Here is a 17,718-nt window from a genome sequence, read left to right as displayed (position 1 = left end):
AAGGCAGCGACAGGTCTAGCTCTGACCTGCTTTGGAGCCCCAGGCTGAGCGGCGCAGGGCGACTCTGCCCGCTTCTTGCATCAGGAGGGTGGACGGAGTTAACAGGGGGGTTGTGACACCTCCGGTTCACCAAGAAAGTCAGCTGTATAAAGGTAGGTATCTGCTCTGCAAGCCACAACCGAACGCTCCCTGCCCTAGCTGGGTACCTGCAGAAGCTGTGTTGGCATTATCACTGCAGGATTTGGCCCATGGGGTTCGACTGATCTGTGTTCACAAGTTAAATATGAAAAATCCTATGAAGCTATGCTCTGCATGCACAGTGCCACATGCAGCAGGCAACGTGCGGGCCGAGCTGGTTTCCACACCAGCAGGCATGTCTCAAAGAGAGGCAACTCTTGCATTTAGGAAAAAAAAACAACAAATAAATTATATTCCTGGTGTTACTAGAGCCAGCAAAAAACGTTGCTGTTGTTTAAGACCTTGTTTAGACCACCTATGGGCATGATTCATCCTTTACGTACATGAATACTTGGGAAATAATTAAGATCCTCCATCAGCCATAGGAGCGATCTCACACAGGGGTGTGGGAAAGCCGGCCAGGCGCTCCGCAGCACTCCCTGCCAAGGGAAAGGGCAAACGGCCCCTCTTCCCGTGAACGCTCGTCGGGAGCGTTCCTGGTGCGGCCATGGGGCAGATCCCATACCGGGGCTGACGTTCCCCTCTCCCTCGTGCTGTGCTAAACGCTCCCAGCTGCTGCCCCCACCCGCATCGCGTCTGAACCCCGCGTCCAGGCTGACCCCGCCGGCAGCAAAAAGGACAAGCGGCAAAGAAAAGAAGGTTGGCTGGAGCTAAGTAAAACCACCTGAAAAACCCATGTGAATTGAGAAAAAAAGTCAGATCCTTGGCTCTTCACATGTCCCAGCACTGGGGGGAGGATTTGCACGAGCAAGCGCCAGGAGCTCTGAAACATAAAATGATTTTAGAAGGTGAAGGAAGCATCACGTTGGCTCACGCCAGTGTGAACCCCCTGTACCAGGCTCAGGGCAGGCACAGGCTTCTTTTGGGGGTTTCTCTGCTTCTTGCAGAGCAACAACAGAGTTAAAAAATCCACGGACTTAGGTCCAGGTTGACCCCATTTAATTCCAGCGCTCAAAGCGAGCTGCTTCACCCTGAATTTTTCCATGCTTCACACTACAGCGGCATCAACAGGAACTGTGTGCGAAAAAGGGTTTTACCTGATGTAAAACGGGGCTAGATTCAGAGTTACGATATGAATAATCGACATTCCTCCAGCCGCTGCCCACTGCTCAGCCGGAGGGGCAGGCACCGCCGCCCCCGCCCCGCCCCGCTCCCCGCTATTGCTCCTGTGCACAGCGGCAACACAGGCAGCAAACAGAGGCAACGCGCTGGCCACAGCTCTCCAGGGACGGGAAGGGCACAGCCAAGCCGCGGAGGCCGTCTCCCCCGGTAAACGCCTCCTCCCTCCCCGCGGCGCGCACGAGCCCGTGCTCCAAAGCAACGGCGGCCGCGCGGAGCTTCGATTACCAGGTCTGCTTCTGCGATGCTGAAGGCGAGCGCTCGGCAGCAGGAGGAGCAGGGAGATTCCAGGATCTAATTCAACACTTAGTTAAACACTGGACTCTAACCGTGTCCCTAGGCAGGGCCGGAGATGCACGAATTATTTTAGCAGGCTAGTTTCATCCTCCTGCGATTGGCTACCCTTCCAGGCAAAACCCTGGCTTTCACCCCGCATGTTTCATATAAATATACACAATTCAGAGGGAGGTACGGAGAGGGAGACAGCAAGTGAGAGACAGACAGATTTCTAACATGAAAAGAAAAAAGGTAATTTGGCACAGGTTTGGGTGCTCTGGTGCCAGGCAGCACGGCAGAGCGGGGCAGCCAACACGGAGAGCTTCTCCCTCGCTTCGGCTCTTCCCACGCACGCACCGAATGCGATGCCCGGGGTGAGAAGGAAACAGAAAGCGCTAGCCTCCCCCTCTGCCTGCGCGGCAGGCTGCCGGGCCGTAGCATGACTGCCCCAAAAAAAAAGAAAAATCAGCTCCATTTCTCTCTACCATATGCCCCCCTCCTCCTCCTCCAGCTGCTCCGCTTCCGATTAGTTGCAGGATAAGGAGAAGCAACCTTCCCGTGCGATTATTCTGCCACATTTCTGGTGCGACCAGCTACAGCTACGTGGCTTTGCTCAGCGCTCGGTCGAGCTGCAGGGCTCTTGCACACCGCGCTGGCGAGACCTCGGCAGAGGTACCGGGGGTCCCAGGACCAGGGGGTCCAGGGGGGACTGATCTGCCCCACTGCTTGCGGCGATGCCCCCCGAGGCCTGCTGGAACTGCCAGCAGGCGTTTGGCGAAGAAGGGATGTTATCCCACCAAAGATTTGACCGCGGGCATCCGAGGACATGGCAATACGATGACACCAAGAAAAAGGGAAGTGTTACAGCAGGCTTGCAAGATAAAGCCTCGCAGATCTCTGCACGCAGACGCACTCGCACAACCGCTCCAAGCTGGTAATTAAGGACAGGGATTGGTGATTAAAGACAGAGTGGCACGAAGCACTGCTTTAAATTCCTTCATTTTCAAGAATTTCTTGTCCTTTGGGCTCTGAAGAGCTCCCCACCGCCACATCAGCACAACTTTAATAGTGCCCTGATGGGGTGACAAGGGGTGCGGTTTCCTATTCTACTTAAGAGAAGAACCCAGGAGGGTAACTGAGCTCCTGGGTCACTACCCAGCTCTGTGCGCGGCGCCCAGCCTCGCGGCACACAGCCCCAGCATCCTCCCTCCATTTCTGCTGCTTTATGGGAAGGAGCAGACCTTAGTCATCAACACACCTTCAAACCGCTCAACACAGAAAGGACAGTCACCACTGCCAATGGCACGGAGGAGCTTCTCCACGTTTGGGTCTCTAAGGACACGAGGGTGCAAGGGATGCTGAGCCAGATCTCTGGGAGACGTGCTCCTAATCCTATTCGGCCACGCAGTCCTTTATTCCCTCACGTCTGTTTTCCTTTTTGTGCCCATTTTCCTCCCCTCTTCTATATTCAGACCAAGTTTTCCCACAGGATTAGTCTCCGCTATGGCTACAAATAGCATCTACTACAACAGGAACCACAACTCTCTTGGGACCGTGCGCGAGCACCTGGATACCAATCCTGACTCTGCCAGATTGCAGCTTCTTTTGTATTTCTCACTTCCTTAAACAAAAATAATAGATTAAATATGTAATGCATAACATCATGGAAAACAAAGAGCTTTTTTTGCTCCCATCGGCCTCACCCACAGGTTTATTGGCTCCACGGACCCAGGACGTCGGCAGCTGGGATGCTTTGCTGAGGACCTGGGTCATTTACTCGCTATTTTTAATCAAACGGTTCCCTTTGTGTAAGCGCGCTGCAAGCCACGGCGTGCATGGCGACAGGTGTCGGCACATTAATTACCAGCTAATTAGGATGCCTTGGAGCAGTTTGTCTCCTGCTCTCCAATGCCCAGCACGGGGACGTTTGGAGGACGGACGGCTCAGGATTTCCAGCCCGTTCCCCCTCCCCAGGTGCCACCGTGCTGCTCTCCTCTGCAACCAGGGAACGGAAAATGGAAAAGGGAAACGCCTCTGGGTGAGCACGAAGCAACCTGGTGGCACAACCATGCATGGGGGGAACGCCAGTGAGACAGCTGGGGACAAGTGAAGATTCTGGAGGCTGTGGCAAGCTCAGACGCGCTTGACCTCCCGGCTCCCCTGCAGCCCTGGCTAACGGCGTTAAGCGCTTCCCTTCTCTGTGGTGGGTTTGTTCCTCCCACTGCTGCAGGTGTGCAACAGGCAGCTCCCACCAGCACCCACGTTTGCGCACCGTGGCCAAAAGCGTTGTGGGAAAAACCCCCCCTTCCCACTCTCCTGAGCCTGCGGGTGGTCCCAGGGACTCGGGCACCCGGCAGGGGAGGGAGACGCGCCGGGGGGACGGTGGCTTTCGAACGCCGACTCACCAGGACTGCGGTTTCCTCTTCATGATGCCCTGGCGCCTCCACTGCGAGTGCGGGCTGAGGTGGTAGGTGAGCTGCCGGCAAAGCTTCTCCATGGCCCCGAGGGAGTCCCCCTCCTGTGAAGACAAGGGGGGGACGCCAGGTGAGGTGTCTGCAGCATGACTGTGATGCCCGTGGGACGCTCCGACCCCGGAGCAGCTCTCTGCTGGGAGCTGGCAAGCCATAAGGGACCGCACTAAAACTTGTGTAGGAAGGGAGGGAAAAAGACCCCCCAGTGATCACTAAGATGCTGCGAGGATGGGGCGTTTCACCAGGGCCGCCCTGTCCCGCCCGCGGGCACTGCTGCCGGAGGGCAACGCGGGGGTGCACGAGCCCTGCCCGGGTAAGGGTGGCGAGGTCCCTTGGCGGCCGTGCTGGGGTTCAGGGCATCGCACGGCGGGGTCGCCTCTCTGCGGTTCATTCAGCAGCGGCGCTGTTACCATTTGACGCTACACAACAGCTTTCAGCACTAGAATTTTATGGACATCGATTAAACAAACCCAAACAACCCATCCATTACAGTCAAAACTGCTTTACAAAAGAGCAAACACTAAGAGGCTTTGTGAGCTGATGGAGGTCTCAGGAACGGCGCTCATCTGAAACTCTCAAAACATATTTGTTAGGTGGGGAAAAAAAGCTTCAAGGAAAACGGGGATTTTGGTGGAGTCTTCTCAATTCCAATTAAAATTTCCACCCAAAAGGATAGTGGCTTGGAAAACTTTAACTCTGAGAGTTTCTAAGAATTTAATTCTAGAAATTTTGGTTCCTAAAAATAAAACAAAATACAAATGCCAGTACCTGTACTGTTCAGTCATGTGTTACTTCGAGATCTTTACACACTAACGCATGATACGACATCCAATAACGTAAACCACCCATCTTGCCCTGCCTGGCTTGCTCTCCAAAAGGTCACAGGCAGAGATTAACCTGACCTAAAGAACAATAATGATTTAAAAAAAAAATCAGGATGCAACACTTTGTGGCACCTGCCTGGCTTTATGAAATTGCTGCATCTTGGGGAAGACACAGAAACCGAATAGGAAGCCCTAAAACAGGCCAGGGCTCGGCTCACCGCTGCTCTCCATTCACGCCGATCGCTCAGGACCTTGCTGAGGGCTGGGCAGGGATGCCGAGGAAGATGCTGCACCTTCTCTGCCTGGACACCCAATTACTGCTGCCTTCACGTCCTCCCTTCGAGCCCGAGCGCCCCGGCAGGGCTGCACGTTTCATGCAGCCTAATTTATGCAATGTATCCTCCCATCGCTCCTCCAAGCCAGCAGAGCGGGACCAGCCTTATGAAGACATTATAAATATTGAATTAACCAAGGAGCAATAGGGATTTTGACAAATCACCTCCGGGTGTGCAGGGAAACAATTACAGCAGGTTTTCTCAGGGTTTCACAGAAAGGGCATATCTGCGGGTGGCTGGAGCAGAAATAGCAGCGCAGGACTCGCGGTCTTTAGCTTTTCTGTTCAATCCACTCTGTTAAGATATGAAGCCTTGGCAGAAATCGGGGCAGTTTACTCCCAGACACATCCAAGCGCTTACGCGGCAACTAACGTTAATCGAAAGCTGATTTAATTCCGGGGCGATGCTTGCACCAGCACTCGCCCCTCCATCAGGTGCGCAGGGGCAGGCGATTTCGGCGGCTCCGGCAGAAACTCAGGATGCGCAGACGCCGGCAGGGCACGGTGTACGGGAAAGCGCTGTGCCGGCACGAGCTGGAAACCGCGCACGCCAGGAGCCATCCGCGCCTGAGCTCTGCAAGCATTCGACGGCCGTGCCTCCTGCCTCCCAGTTTGCGGACGAGGAAATAAGGTTTAAGAGCATATTTAAACCCATACTTTTCAACACCTTATTTATCACTATGCGTAACTTGAAATATGGGTTTTAATCCCGCAAATTTCGACAAGGCATCAGCCTATGCTAAACCTCAGGCACGCCGAAATCTCCCCTCCTGCTGGCGACCCTGCGGCGAGAAATATCTACTGCTCGGATATATATATATACACACACACACGCGAACCCTAGGAGGCTCAGCCTGTCAAGTTAACACAGAAAAATCTAATGAAAGAGAAGGTTTTATTCCATGTTTTCCACTGGAAGGTCTGGAAGCATGTCAGAGCCATTCTTTAATTAATGCCTTAAAACATTTTGGGAAGGCAGCAGCCCATGCTGCTCCCTCTAACTGCTCCCCATTTGCTTTCTGCCAGCAACACCTTCCTCGCGTGTAACCAGCAACCCTAATGCGAGGAGAAAACACCACGAATGTTGACACCTACCCTGTTTTTTTACCTTTGCATAATATCCACAGCAAGCTGCCTGGTGCCCTGAGCGTTCATTTAATCATTTTTTTTTCAGCCGTTACCCTTGCAAAGCATTGCAACAGCCACCGAGATAACAGAGTCCACCCTCAGCACTGCGCAGGGGCTTCCACCTCCGAGCCCTCACTGCATCACGTGGAAAAACTCTTGGTGGAAAGGAAAGAATGTGCTAAAATGCTGTGGAGTAAGAAGGCACCGTGCTGCAATTCAGTGCTGCAAATTGCCTCCAGTATAATCCTGAAAGAGACAATTAAAATCGTCTCCAGTATTATCCCAACAACTGAACTGTCGGGGAAGTGAAACAATTCGCAAGAGCAATGTGGCAAAAAAGCAGAAAAGTAGAAGAAACAAGTTTTTGCTGGTACAAGTGTGTCAGGACCATCTTCTCCCCCGGCAGGGTTTTCTCCCCAAGCAGCGCGCTCCCACCGGCCCCGGGGCGCAGCTGCCAGACCTCCCGAGCGGTGTGTGCGGCCGGCCGGTGGAAGCTCAGACCCGGGCTTCACGTAAAGCCAGTTTCTGAGAAATCCAGCCCAGAGAAACCCCCTCAAACGGACGCGGCAAATTGTCCTTCAACACCAAAGCAGCCCGTCGGGGGCTCCAAGGAAAGACGCTAGAGCAGAGCAAAGCATATTTTCATCCTTCTCTCCCTACATTGGTGGCCACGACCAGCTCATCCTTCACGTGGCCATCCTCACCAGGCCACTCTTTCAGCCCTTTTTTCTTCACAAGCAAGCTCGACTCACAAGCTCTGCAGGGCCTGGGCTACTTCTATTTTGGGGTTTTAAAACTTGATTTAGAGAACATGGCTTTTGCACGCAGCAACTCAGGCATCTCCTCCTGGTTTTGGAACCGTGCGAGGGTATAAGCCAGCCACAAAAGTATGGTCTTTTCCACACTGGTCTGTAGATAAGTGCCCCAGTTTAGCACTAGGATAAACAAACAGCTCATTTCAGAGCCTTCATACGACACGCTATTTTGGGGCTGGGCCCCTTGCTTCTGCGCATCTCATTCCCATCGCTGCACTTCACCTGACCGCGAGTGAGAGACAAAGCGCTCTGTTTCAAGAACCCACTTTTTTTAGGTACCTTCCTAAACCTCTGCAATTCCTCCCAAGAGCTTTGTGGGAGGCTCCAGAGCAGCCCCGGGCCTGACCCCCGCCATACGACAGCTGCCCTGGGTTGCACAAAACACGTGTGCAGGAGGAGGGATTTAGCTGATGCGGTGCCAAAGGCAGAGCTGGACGTTTGTCTGATGGTCTAAACAAAGGCTTTTTCGCTGTTTATGATCCAAGTCTATCAGGAAATAATTGACGCTGACGCACACCCTGGTGGGACCGAGCCCAAGAGCTTGTTGAAAACTGAGTCAACTGAAAAATCAGCCCAGCTCACTCATGTTGAGTAAGTTTTAACGTCGCTGCCCGGCTGCCGGGGAGAGCACCGCGCGCCGGGCTGCCGGGGGAGCCGCGGGATCGGGCACGACACCGACAGGAGCGCCGCCGCCGAGCACTGTCCCCTGGGCAGCCGTAGGCTTCCCGACGCCGTGCCAGCCCTGCACCGTAATGCCGCTGCAAGGTAACGCTCCCGCGCTCCCTCCAGCACGCTCCTCTGTGCCCCGTGCCCCCGGCACGGCACAACCCCCGTCAGGCGGGCAGAGGCTGCTGCCGCCCCCCGGGCTGCTTCCAGCGATGGACCGCTTCCCTCAAAAGCAAAAGCACTGGCCAAAAGGTCTTTGGGCCCCACCTGCGTTACACCACTTATCGAACAACTCCTTTGCTACAGCTGTAAGGTCAATATAAGGCTGGCTATTTTTTGCGTTCAGAGGGTGCACGAGTGGCAAGACAGACTTACCATAACCTGCAGAAATTCAAACCCGCAGCGCTGGGCTGGCAAACGCTACGTGCCCCTCCCGTAGAAGGGACAATAATCAAGTACAGGACACATACGATGAGAGCTGCCGTTTTCACTACGCATACTGTCTTACCGCCAGAACCAAGCTGCAGCCGTAATCGTTCCCGAAACACTACACAGGGATGAATCTCCTGCAAAGGCGTCGCCAGTGACACAGTGAAAGACCCGGCTCCTTCCAGCATCGTGGTGCACGTGCATGGGAATGTGCATTTGTTATTCAGCTTTCCAACCTCTGGGAGAACTGCAAAGCATCTCGGAGTCGAGGAGGTGGGACAGACCATACAGAGAGTTCAGCTTTCCCAGCCGATGATGCTGCCAGGGAAGAGCCTGTTTCGTAGAGCTGGGTTATGCCCTTGTTGTTCGCACCACGCTCACAGGCCAGCTGATAAATGCTGGTGACGAGCTGGTGACGAGCTATCTCCCTGCAGATCCGTCAGCTGCACACCTGGAAACATCTGAGAGTTTGCAACAGCTCTCGGTGCCACGACCTCGCACCCGCCTGCGCAGCCCCTGCGTCAGCGGGGGAGAAACCTGCGCTGCTTCGAGCAGCAGCTGCACGGGGGCGAAGCCCCTGCACAAGGAGCGAGAAAGCACGTGGGCACCCCCTTCCCTTCTAACTTCTCTTGGCTGCTCAGCTGGGAAGTTTCCAGATGTGCCTCACAGAGCAGGTTTAGGCAGCGTCCCAGCTCTCAGCAGGACTCACGGGCAGCCGCAGAGCCGGCGAAGAGCAAGCGCAGGTGGTGCGAGCACCCGCTCGGGGAAGCGGGTTTCGGGCAACGTCTTGGCTCCTACTCGACCACGTCCTGTCCGAGCTGGCAGAGACCCAGCGCAGCTCCTGGCCATCAGACGCGATGCTGAGCGCAGGACAGAGGGGGGATGAGGGGAGAGCTGCGAGCAGAGACTCTTCCATGCAAAGGGCCCCTTTCCCTGTCGTCTCTCCTCCTTCCTCGCCTGCCGCCGGCCCTCTGGAGACGGCAGCGGCTGCTCGCCGCTGGGAGGAGCCCGGACACTCGTGGGATTACAACCCCACAACGGATTTCAGCTGGGAGTGGGACTCACGGCACACGCTCCACCGTGGTCCCCAACCAGCCCTGCACCAACAGGACAGGTCTTGTTCTACTGGAAAACGAGGGGGAGAGGCAGCAGCCGAGCCCCGTCCATCCCCGTGGCAGACGGGGACCACCAGGCTCCTGACCCTGGCTCCAGCCCTGCGAGGAGGGCTCTGGCTGAAGGGATGGAGCAACAGTGCTTGAAATGGGAATCGGTTAAACCCCAGGGGTAAAGGAGCGCAGGTAGAGACTAGGAGCCAGGCTCACCCCCGTCGCGCCCAGCTGAACCTGGCCTGGTTTCTGCAGGGGGACACGTTTTACCCTCACTGATGGTCCCGCCGGTGGCGCAGGACAAGCTGTTGAGCCTCTCTCAGCACCGTGCACCGAGAGGCGCGGCGCGGCGGTGCGGTACCTCCCAGCATCTCCACGCCACCTTCAACCGCCAGCACGCAAACCTCGGACGCGTCCGTCGCCGCTCCGCCCGTGGAGGGGGGGCGGGAGCTGGAAGCAGAGGGATGACGCCATGGGAAAGCAAACATGGGATGAACAGGACCGTGTTTTTGCTGGGGACAAATAACTATAACCACGCGCCACTGCCTGCCCCCCTCGCATCGCCGTGCGGCAACACCGCCTGGGCAACGCAAGGAGGGAAGAGTTGCACGCACAACCCGAAATCAGGGCTGCTCCTGAAGAAGCAGCCAGATTGCTCAGAGAAGGACACAAAGCACAAGAAAGCCTTGTGATAAAGACGTTATTGCAAATTAATTTGTTTTCATTAAGAAATGAATCACCTGCTCCTCCCCCAGCAGCAGGATCCCCAGCAGAGTGCAGAGCCCTGGGGGGGTTGCACCAGGGCCAGACATTGTGTAAAATAGGCCAACATTAATGATTAAAGAGCCCTGGTAAAGCATTCCTGCTGCAGCACCGCCGGGGATCGACCTAAATTAGAACAATTAGCCATTGTCTCAGGTCGGAGGAAGCGACAGGTTTTTGCTCTACATTATTACACAGTCCCATGTTTCTGTCACTTGCAATCAAGCCTCTGGGGGAAAAAAAAAAAAGGTGCTGTACTGCAAATCTTAACATGCAAAAAGTCCCCAATTGGCCTTCCAAAACTATGGTTTTGACATAATTAAAATTTAAATTCCTCCCCCTCTTCCTGTTTGTTTTTTTTTAAAAAAAAAAACTTTTCAAACTTGCATCACTCCTTTCCGGATGCTGCAGGATTTGCAGTTGCCGCTTCGGAGCACAGACAGCTCTGTCCGTGCACAAACCACTGCAGCCACAGGCCGGGGAAACTGCCCTCGCCCTGGAAGCGCCATTCCAGCACGAGCATACGAAATATTTCCCCCTCAGCCAAGATGTTTGCTTTCCATACAGTTCAGCGGATGGTGGCCCTTAAAACACGACCTATTTCATACCCAGGAAATACAGAGAATGATAGATTTATTTCTAAAGCCTCCTCATTGTTTTATTTGTCTTGGGTGATTAGCTAGGACAGCAGGATAATAGTTTAGTCTAATAGACAAGAAAAAAAAAGAAAACAGTTGAGAGAAAAAAACCCCCTATGTTCACAATGGCAGACAGAGTTATTACGCAGGAAAACAAAGACATAAAATAGTGAGAGATGCTCTAGGAAGCCCTAGGACAGACCATCCTCAACAGTTTTGACACGCATCAAATCAGTTTCTACAAATCGGCATTAAGCAAAGGACGAGTCCACAGTAACCCACGCTGGTGGAGGGATAAACTTTGGGGTTTGGAAAGGATGACAACAGAACGAGAGGAAGGGTTATCTCGGCACCGTGAAACGTCCGCGTGTGCGAAGCTTTCACCGCACCAGGAGATCCCTAACACGCGCCAAAGCTGATGGGCCGCAGGGACCTCCAAGCTCCTCCTAGGGAGGCGGCGAGAGAAGGCGCGGGGACACACTGCAGGCAATTAGTAAGCGACCCCCAGCACAGAGGCTGGACCCAACCCAGGCCAACGCGGCAGCCGGGAAAAAGCTCTGCCCACCCAAAACCTGCAGCCGCCCCCGCGGCCCCGCAGAGGGCTTTCCCTGGCTGCTGGCACCAGCACGGCATCCTGCTCCCCGGCGCCAGGGCCCCAGGGTTTAACAGCAACTGAATTTACGACGCCTTCCCTTTTGATGTAGTCACGCGGAGCTGAAGTCATCTAATGGCTTTCTGGTTTCCTTTTTTTCTTTCTTCTTTCTTTTCCCTCCCCCCCTTGCTTTCAAAGCACGGGGCTAAACTGCAGCCTACGGCTGCGCGCAGACATCTGCGCTGCAGCCAGCCCGGCCCCAGCAAGCCACCGCCAGACTTCCCTTTTGAGGCCCTAATGGAGTCTTCTCCAGCAAACTGTCCTCGCCCCACATGGCTGGGAGCTGAGGAGGTAGGAAAGGCTTTAAATCCGCCGTTCCCCTCTGCCCAGGCGGCAGCGAGCGCTCAGTTAGTGAGAGATCACCCCACCGCAGGAGCCTCCGTGGTTGCTGCTACCTACGACCCCGTCCAGGTGTGCCGGGGAGGATCCCCGCCAGCAACAAACCCCTCTTGCTGAATGGCTGGTGGGTCACTGAGTTCCTTGGGCGAGGCATGAAAATGCATGGGGAAAAATCCCCGCTGGGCTGTAGGGAAAAGCTCTCCGGGGAGGTCTCCTTAAAATATCACCGTAAGGATACTGCAGTTCCCTCTCCATCATTTCAGATTCCTCTGGGAAGAGATCCCAGCGTGTGGGGAATGAGTGATGAGGCAGACGATGCCCACAGGCAAGCAGATTCGGTGGATCTAAGTGACATATCTTGTCCGCACAGAAGAAAACAAAATCCAGATAAAGTGACAATAGGGCTTTAAGTGGGTCCATCTGACCACCCAAGAGCCCCATGCAGAAATTCTTTTGAAAATAAATCAAGACCATTTTAATTCAAAACTAGAGGAGAAATGGAACAAACTTAATAAAGGCCATTTTAATAAGAATGAGGTTGCTCCCAGCAGGGTTCACTGCGACTGGGCCAAATCCACTCGATCTCTCCTGAGTTTCCCCAGGTACGCAGCCACGGGGCCAAACACCGCCCGTGCCTCCCCCGCTCAAGGTCAGGGCCAAGCACTCGCTGGCAGCAGAGATGCTCCAATGGCTTTTGTAAGGGGACGACGTGCCCCAGAACTAATTCACGTTATGAAATGGCCAAGAAAAGCCCAGCTGGTCCTGGAAGAGAATGAAGGTCTCTTCTATGAGAAGAAGCATCCGGCTTCTTGCAGAAAAAATGCATTTTTTTGGCATGGGAAATTCGGATTTGGGCTCGGTGACCCCTCTGTCAGCACAGCTCCAGCAGCGAGCCTGCTGCCGAGTCCTTCCCAAGGTCTGCGTACGTTCCCTCCCCAGCCATCCACAGAGCAGCAGGAGGCTTGAAAAGACAACAACAAACCAGCTCCCGATTCCCCGCTGCGGAAGCGCGCTCGGCGGCGGAGCCGGGTCCGTGGGGTGCAGGACCCGGGTCACGGGCCTGGGAGCAGCCCGCAGGACGCACCGAGCTGCCAAGTGACACCGAGCTGCCTCTCTGGGACGCCTCTGCCCGGAGAGGCCCGTCTCCACCTCAGACAAACCACTCATTTCTGCTCTGCGACGCTGTGCTTTACAGCGGCCACCGCGGGGCCGCAGGAACTCAACAGGTCTTATAGAGGGTCAAAGCCTAACATCAAGTAAGGTACTATATCTTATTTAAAATCACCTGACGAAGGGGTGTTTTCATATAAAAATCGCAAATATTAGGAAGTGATTTGTGGGAAATTCTACTGAGAGTATGTTAAAAGACACACAGAAATAGAAATGAATAGACATAGAAGTTGCACTGAAATGCAGCGCAAACCCACCAAACACAGGTCCAGATGCTCTTTGGAAAAGGAACGTTGTTCATATCGGAAGCCTCACTCTGTTCCTTCTGGGGTGCTAGGATGGGCTTTACCATCAAAAATTCCCACTTAAAGAAAGGCAGAGGTAAAAGCAGGCATCTAAAGCCGTGTGAATAAAAGGCAAAGAAAAAGATGGGGTTTTTTTTTGAGGAGGCAAAGGACCAGTCTTCTATCAAGCAATAAACTACACTTCGATAAATGCTTATCAGAAAGTAAAACTTCCCATCCAGCAGCAGCCCTTCGTACAGGGAGGAGCGTTTTTGAGGTCCTGCAAGGAATGAGAAGAGGAACGACTTCTCATCCGCGCTGCTGATCAGAAAACTCATCCCGTTACCTGGCAAAACCCAAACCCAGCAACCAAACCAGCCGGTACAATGCCAGGCCTTGTGCCCAGGCCTGCAGCGATCAGGCCAGGCATGCAGAAACAGGAGTGACGGCCCCAGCTACTGCACAACATGCCCCCAAGCTGAAAATGCTGCTGCGTAAGACGAACTGAAGCTGGGGCCACGATGAGCTGCACGCCCCGCGCTGGGCGCACGGCGCTGAAGCAGCGCTTCGGGCCTTCACCACCTTGCTGGGGAAGCCTGACGCTGGCAGAAGCAGCGGCTGAAGGTGTCCCTTCGCAGATGGCAGGTACTCCGTGCCAGGGCAGACAGCACCTGCTCTGGCAGCAAGCACAGCTAAACTCACATTTTGCGGAGTCCTGGCCAAGAGCCGCGTAAAACTCCATAGGGGAGAAAGTTGGCAGCTGGTGCAAAAGTGGCCTCAACCTGAGGACTTGTGGGGAGGAGGCGCCCGCAGGGACAACCACGCGCTCGGCTGAGGGCGACTGCCTGACCCATCGCTCCTCGCCGTGCTCATCGCAGTCGGTCTTCGCAAGGTCCCGTTAACTCTGAGGTCCAAAAGGAGCGACTGGCTTTGATCAAATTAACCAAACACTCAGCCATCGAGCACGGCGCACGCGTTAACTTCATGGTTCAAAAAACCCCAATCCCCTGCTTCCAGGCAGATCTGTCAATGGGGCAACCCTGTCCCCGGCCCAGCCCAAACCACAGAGGCACGAGATCACCACGTCTCGCCATCACCTGCTGGCTGGAGAGATGGGGGTGGACGTTAACCTCCGTAAGATGACCAGCAAGGGACTGAGCACCACCAAGGTTGATTCTTTTGCTCTCAGTAAAGGATTTTATCCTGTTCTTACTTTTGTACTGACAAAAACCAGCGAGACCAGTCCAGCTCTGGACTGGCCTGACACCACAAAGCCACTGCCAAACCTGGGAAACCCATGGCTGAGGACTTCTACACTGGGCACGCTGGGCATCCCAACCCAGTACCGAGTGCTCACCTTGGATGACCACAGAGTGTCACGGACCCTGGCAATTAAACCCTGCCTTGAACTAGCCCAAATTCGGAGCTGGCAGAGCTGCAGCAGTAGCAGAACATTGAAAGAGGAGATTTGTAGAAACAAAGAACAAGAAATAGAGACCAATTTTGATACCCAGCTACTGCTATAAGAAGCGCTCATCATCTGCTTTGACGAAAGGCCAAAGTACAATGCATTTGATTCAGTGTTGACACACCAAAATGAAAAGCAGTGTACAATAGGGCTTATCAAGAGAGCCAGAAGTACAAGATGAATGGGATTGCAGCAACTCAGGAAGTTATTCAAAAGGATCCTGGAGTAATATTACACTTGGACTTCAGAGAAGCAATTAAAGAAGGCAATAAAATTCGAGGTGATAGATGGCCCTGAGGGGAGCATGAAAGATAAAGGGAAATTACAAAAAAGAATATAAAAATCTTTTGTGAGAGCTACTGGAGGGTACCGAGCTTAGCTTCCACAGCAGAGGATAAACGAGCAGCAGCCAAAACGCCGTGAGGAACGGCAGGGGATCTGCGTGCTGCCTGGCACCCACTGGTGGCACTGCCCATGCCGCGACGCCCAGCGCCGCTGACTGCATCCTCTGCTGAGATGTGCACGGCAAAGCTGTGACTGTGGAGGATGCTTCTGAGCATCACCACTCCAACACGTGCTCCCGATACACACAGTAAGATCCTCATCCCAATACACCGGACACACTTCAGTGCTACAAACGAAGTCACTGCTGGGAAGGCCATTGAGATGCCAGCGTTCATTGCTGCACGGGTCACTGGACCGTCCTTCTAATGACCAACGCGTCTGTATCCTGACAGACACCGGGAGTTACTATAAAACACAGCAAGCAGCTACAAATCCAGAAGAGCCATTTGTTACCCTGGAAATACCTCAGCAAACAACCAACTCACGAGTTAATCGCTGTAGCTGGTATAGAACAGCAAAGACAGAAGGACGCCCAAGGCGCCGCACTGACCGCACTGCGAACGGGAAGAAGGGTCGCAGGTGCCGATCTCTAACGTCTACTGAAGTCAGCATATGCGGTGGGTGACGGCAATCGCCATCCTCCTACACTCAGAGACAGGGAGGATGGATTTTGGAGCCTTGGGGAACATGGAGCCCCTGGGCAGCTCCTCCCCAGGGGGGTTCAGCTGCTCACTCACTGCCACGGTCCAAATGCGGTTTGCAGGCAAAGCTCCCTGTGTTTTGGCGAACAGCATCGTCCGTTACCTACAGACCTGATGTCTCTGCTCACCTGTGTGACCCCAGGCTGTGGCAAGCACTGCATCTCTGGTGGGGGGGGGTGTGGACCTAAAAGCAAATAGTGGCTTTTCAGACTCCCAGACCCTGCTTGGGGGTGATGAACACAGAATGGAGATGGATGCCGGAGAGCGATGGGTGCACAGAGCTTTGCACGGCGCTCGCAATACCTCCCGCCATCCTGCCTCGAGCAAACGCAGCTCTCCAGCCAGACCCTGCCCCAGCCACGATCTCTGCAGGAGGCATCATTCTGCAGGGGTCATCCCATCGGGAACCGCGGGTCGGAGCCCAGCACCTGCCTTTGCTGCTAAATGCAGGAACCGCTCGCCGTTCTTTGTACCCCTCTCACCCCAGGGTTAAACCAGAAGTAGAGTATTTGGTTATTTATGTCCCAGATGGAGGACAGCACGTAGAGATTTTCCCAGCCCAACAAGTCTCCTGCGGAGCCTGTGCCTCAGCTGCACCGCACCGGATCCCACGGGAAGCAAACCCCAGTCCAGCCCGTCCCTGCTGCTGGAGGAGAACAGGAGTGTCCCCAGGATACCACTGCAAATATTTATGTCACTCCGTGGGAGCTCCCTGCCCCTCGCCACAACCCCTGGGAGCCTCGTGACGTGCACAAGAGCCTGGGAAGGGGCGGCAGCGACCCCCTTGTACCAGTCCCTGTTGCTCCCCGCAGCAGGCGGGCACAGCAGCGTGAATCCCAGGGCAAGGGCATAACTCTCAGGGCAACGCTCGGCCTTCAGCTCATTAACCACTGTGGGGCCCTCGGAGGCACAAGGGAACTGGGAATTTTCTTTTTTTTTCTTTAAGAAAAAAGGTAAGATCACAGTAACGACGCGGCAGCGTAGAGAAGTGGCCGCGCTCCATCCAATCTCTCGCAGCAACAGCTCCGGGACGCAGCGAGGCTCGAGGGAGCGGGGTCACCTCGAGTGCTCCAAGCGGATGCGAAACTACGAATGCAGGCACAAGGGCTGTACTGGGGCTTTCCTGGAAAGCTGGACGGAAAGGAGAAAAGGGAAAGTGGCAGAGAAATCGGGACGATTAGCAAATTACCTAATGATTGCAAAACTCTTTGAAGATGGAAAGTGTGGGATAAAGCTCTTACTGAAATCCCCAGATACCCAAACTGCGAGATAATAGCTGGCTGGACTCCGGTCAGAAATCACAGTCCCCGTCATCTATGAAGAGCAATCGCTGAAAATCCTGCTGGCAGCTTCCCTGTCTGCAAGCCCTTGGCTCTTTGCATTTATTTATTACTTCTTGCCCAACAGAGAGAGCGCAGCTGCCTGCCCTCTGCGGGGGGCAATCACCCGGGGACTCCCAGGGCAAGGAGGGCACGGTGTGCTCATAGGGTGAACCAGACGGAGGGGCTCCTCTCACCTCATCAGCACCCCACGGGGTCCTGACCCACCCCAAATCTGCCGTGCTGCTCACCAATACATCTCTGCTTGGCTGGTGAAAGCACCTCCGGGACCTGGCACATCCAAACCCCCCAGGGGCCATAGAGCTGCCCCAGCGGGACTTTTCTGCCTGCAGCAAGTCAGATGTGGCCATAATCTGTGGCTGGGCAGCTCCTCAGCCTTCAGCAGGGGCCCGTCAACAGAGAGGAAACCCCTCCCTATTAAAAACCTCAAACTTTCTTTATTAAACCATTAATTTCTGCAAATGCACATCGCCAGCAGACCATGTGCTTGCTTAGTATTCACGCACCTGTGAGCTAGGCTGCAAACAGATACTAAAACCCCCATCTAAGTGCCCAAGCCACCCAGCTCTCCCTTCCAGCCGTTCCATGCGAGAGGTCCCCGCCACGCGCTCTTCAGGGCTCGAGGTAAATAAATAATGCTCCCGCAAGGATGC

The 17,718-nt window shown here is 54.5% G+C and overlaps 1 protein-coding gene across 1 annotated transcript in view; it reads right to left on the bottom strand.

The window, feature by feature from the left end:
* LRRC75A (leucine rich repeat containing 75A) overlaps positions 1 to 17,718 on the bottom strand; it is a 91,398-nt gene that overhangs the window by 29,261 nt on the left and 44,419 nt on the right. The window contains exon 3 of the mRNA XM_064467771.1: positions 3,999 to 4,111. Within this exon, the coding sequence (XP_064323841.1) occupies positions 3,999 to 4,111 (113 nt within the window). The remainder of the gene's footprint in view (positions 1 to 3,998; positions 4,112 to 17,718) is intronic.

Source organism: Phalacrocorax carbo, chromosome 17, assembly GCF_963921805.1.
Source record: "Phalacrocorax carbo chromosome 17, bPhaCar2.1, whole genome shotgun sequence".
In the NCBI taxonomy this organism is placed as follows: Eukaryota; Metazoa; Chordata; class Aves; order Suliformes; family Phalacrocoracidae; genus Phalacrocorax; species Phalacrocorax carbo.
Note: the sequence above shows the minus strand (reverse complement) of the source record. Positions and strands in the feature narration are given on the sequence as shown.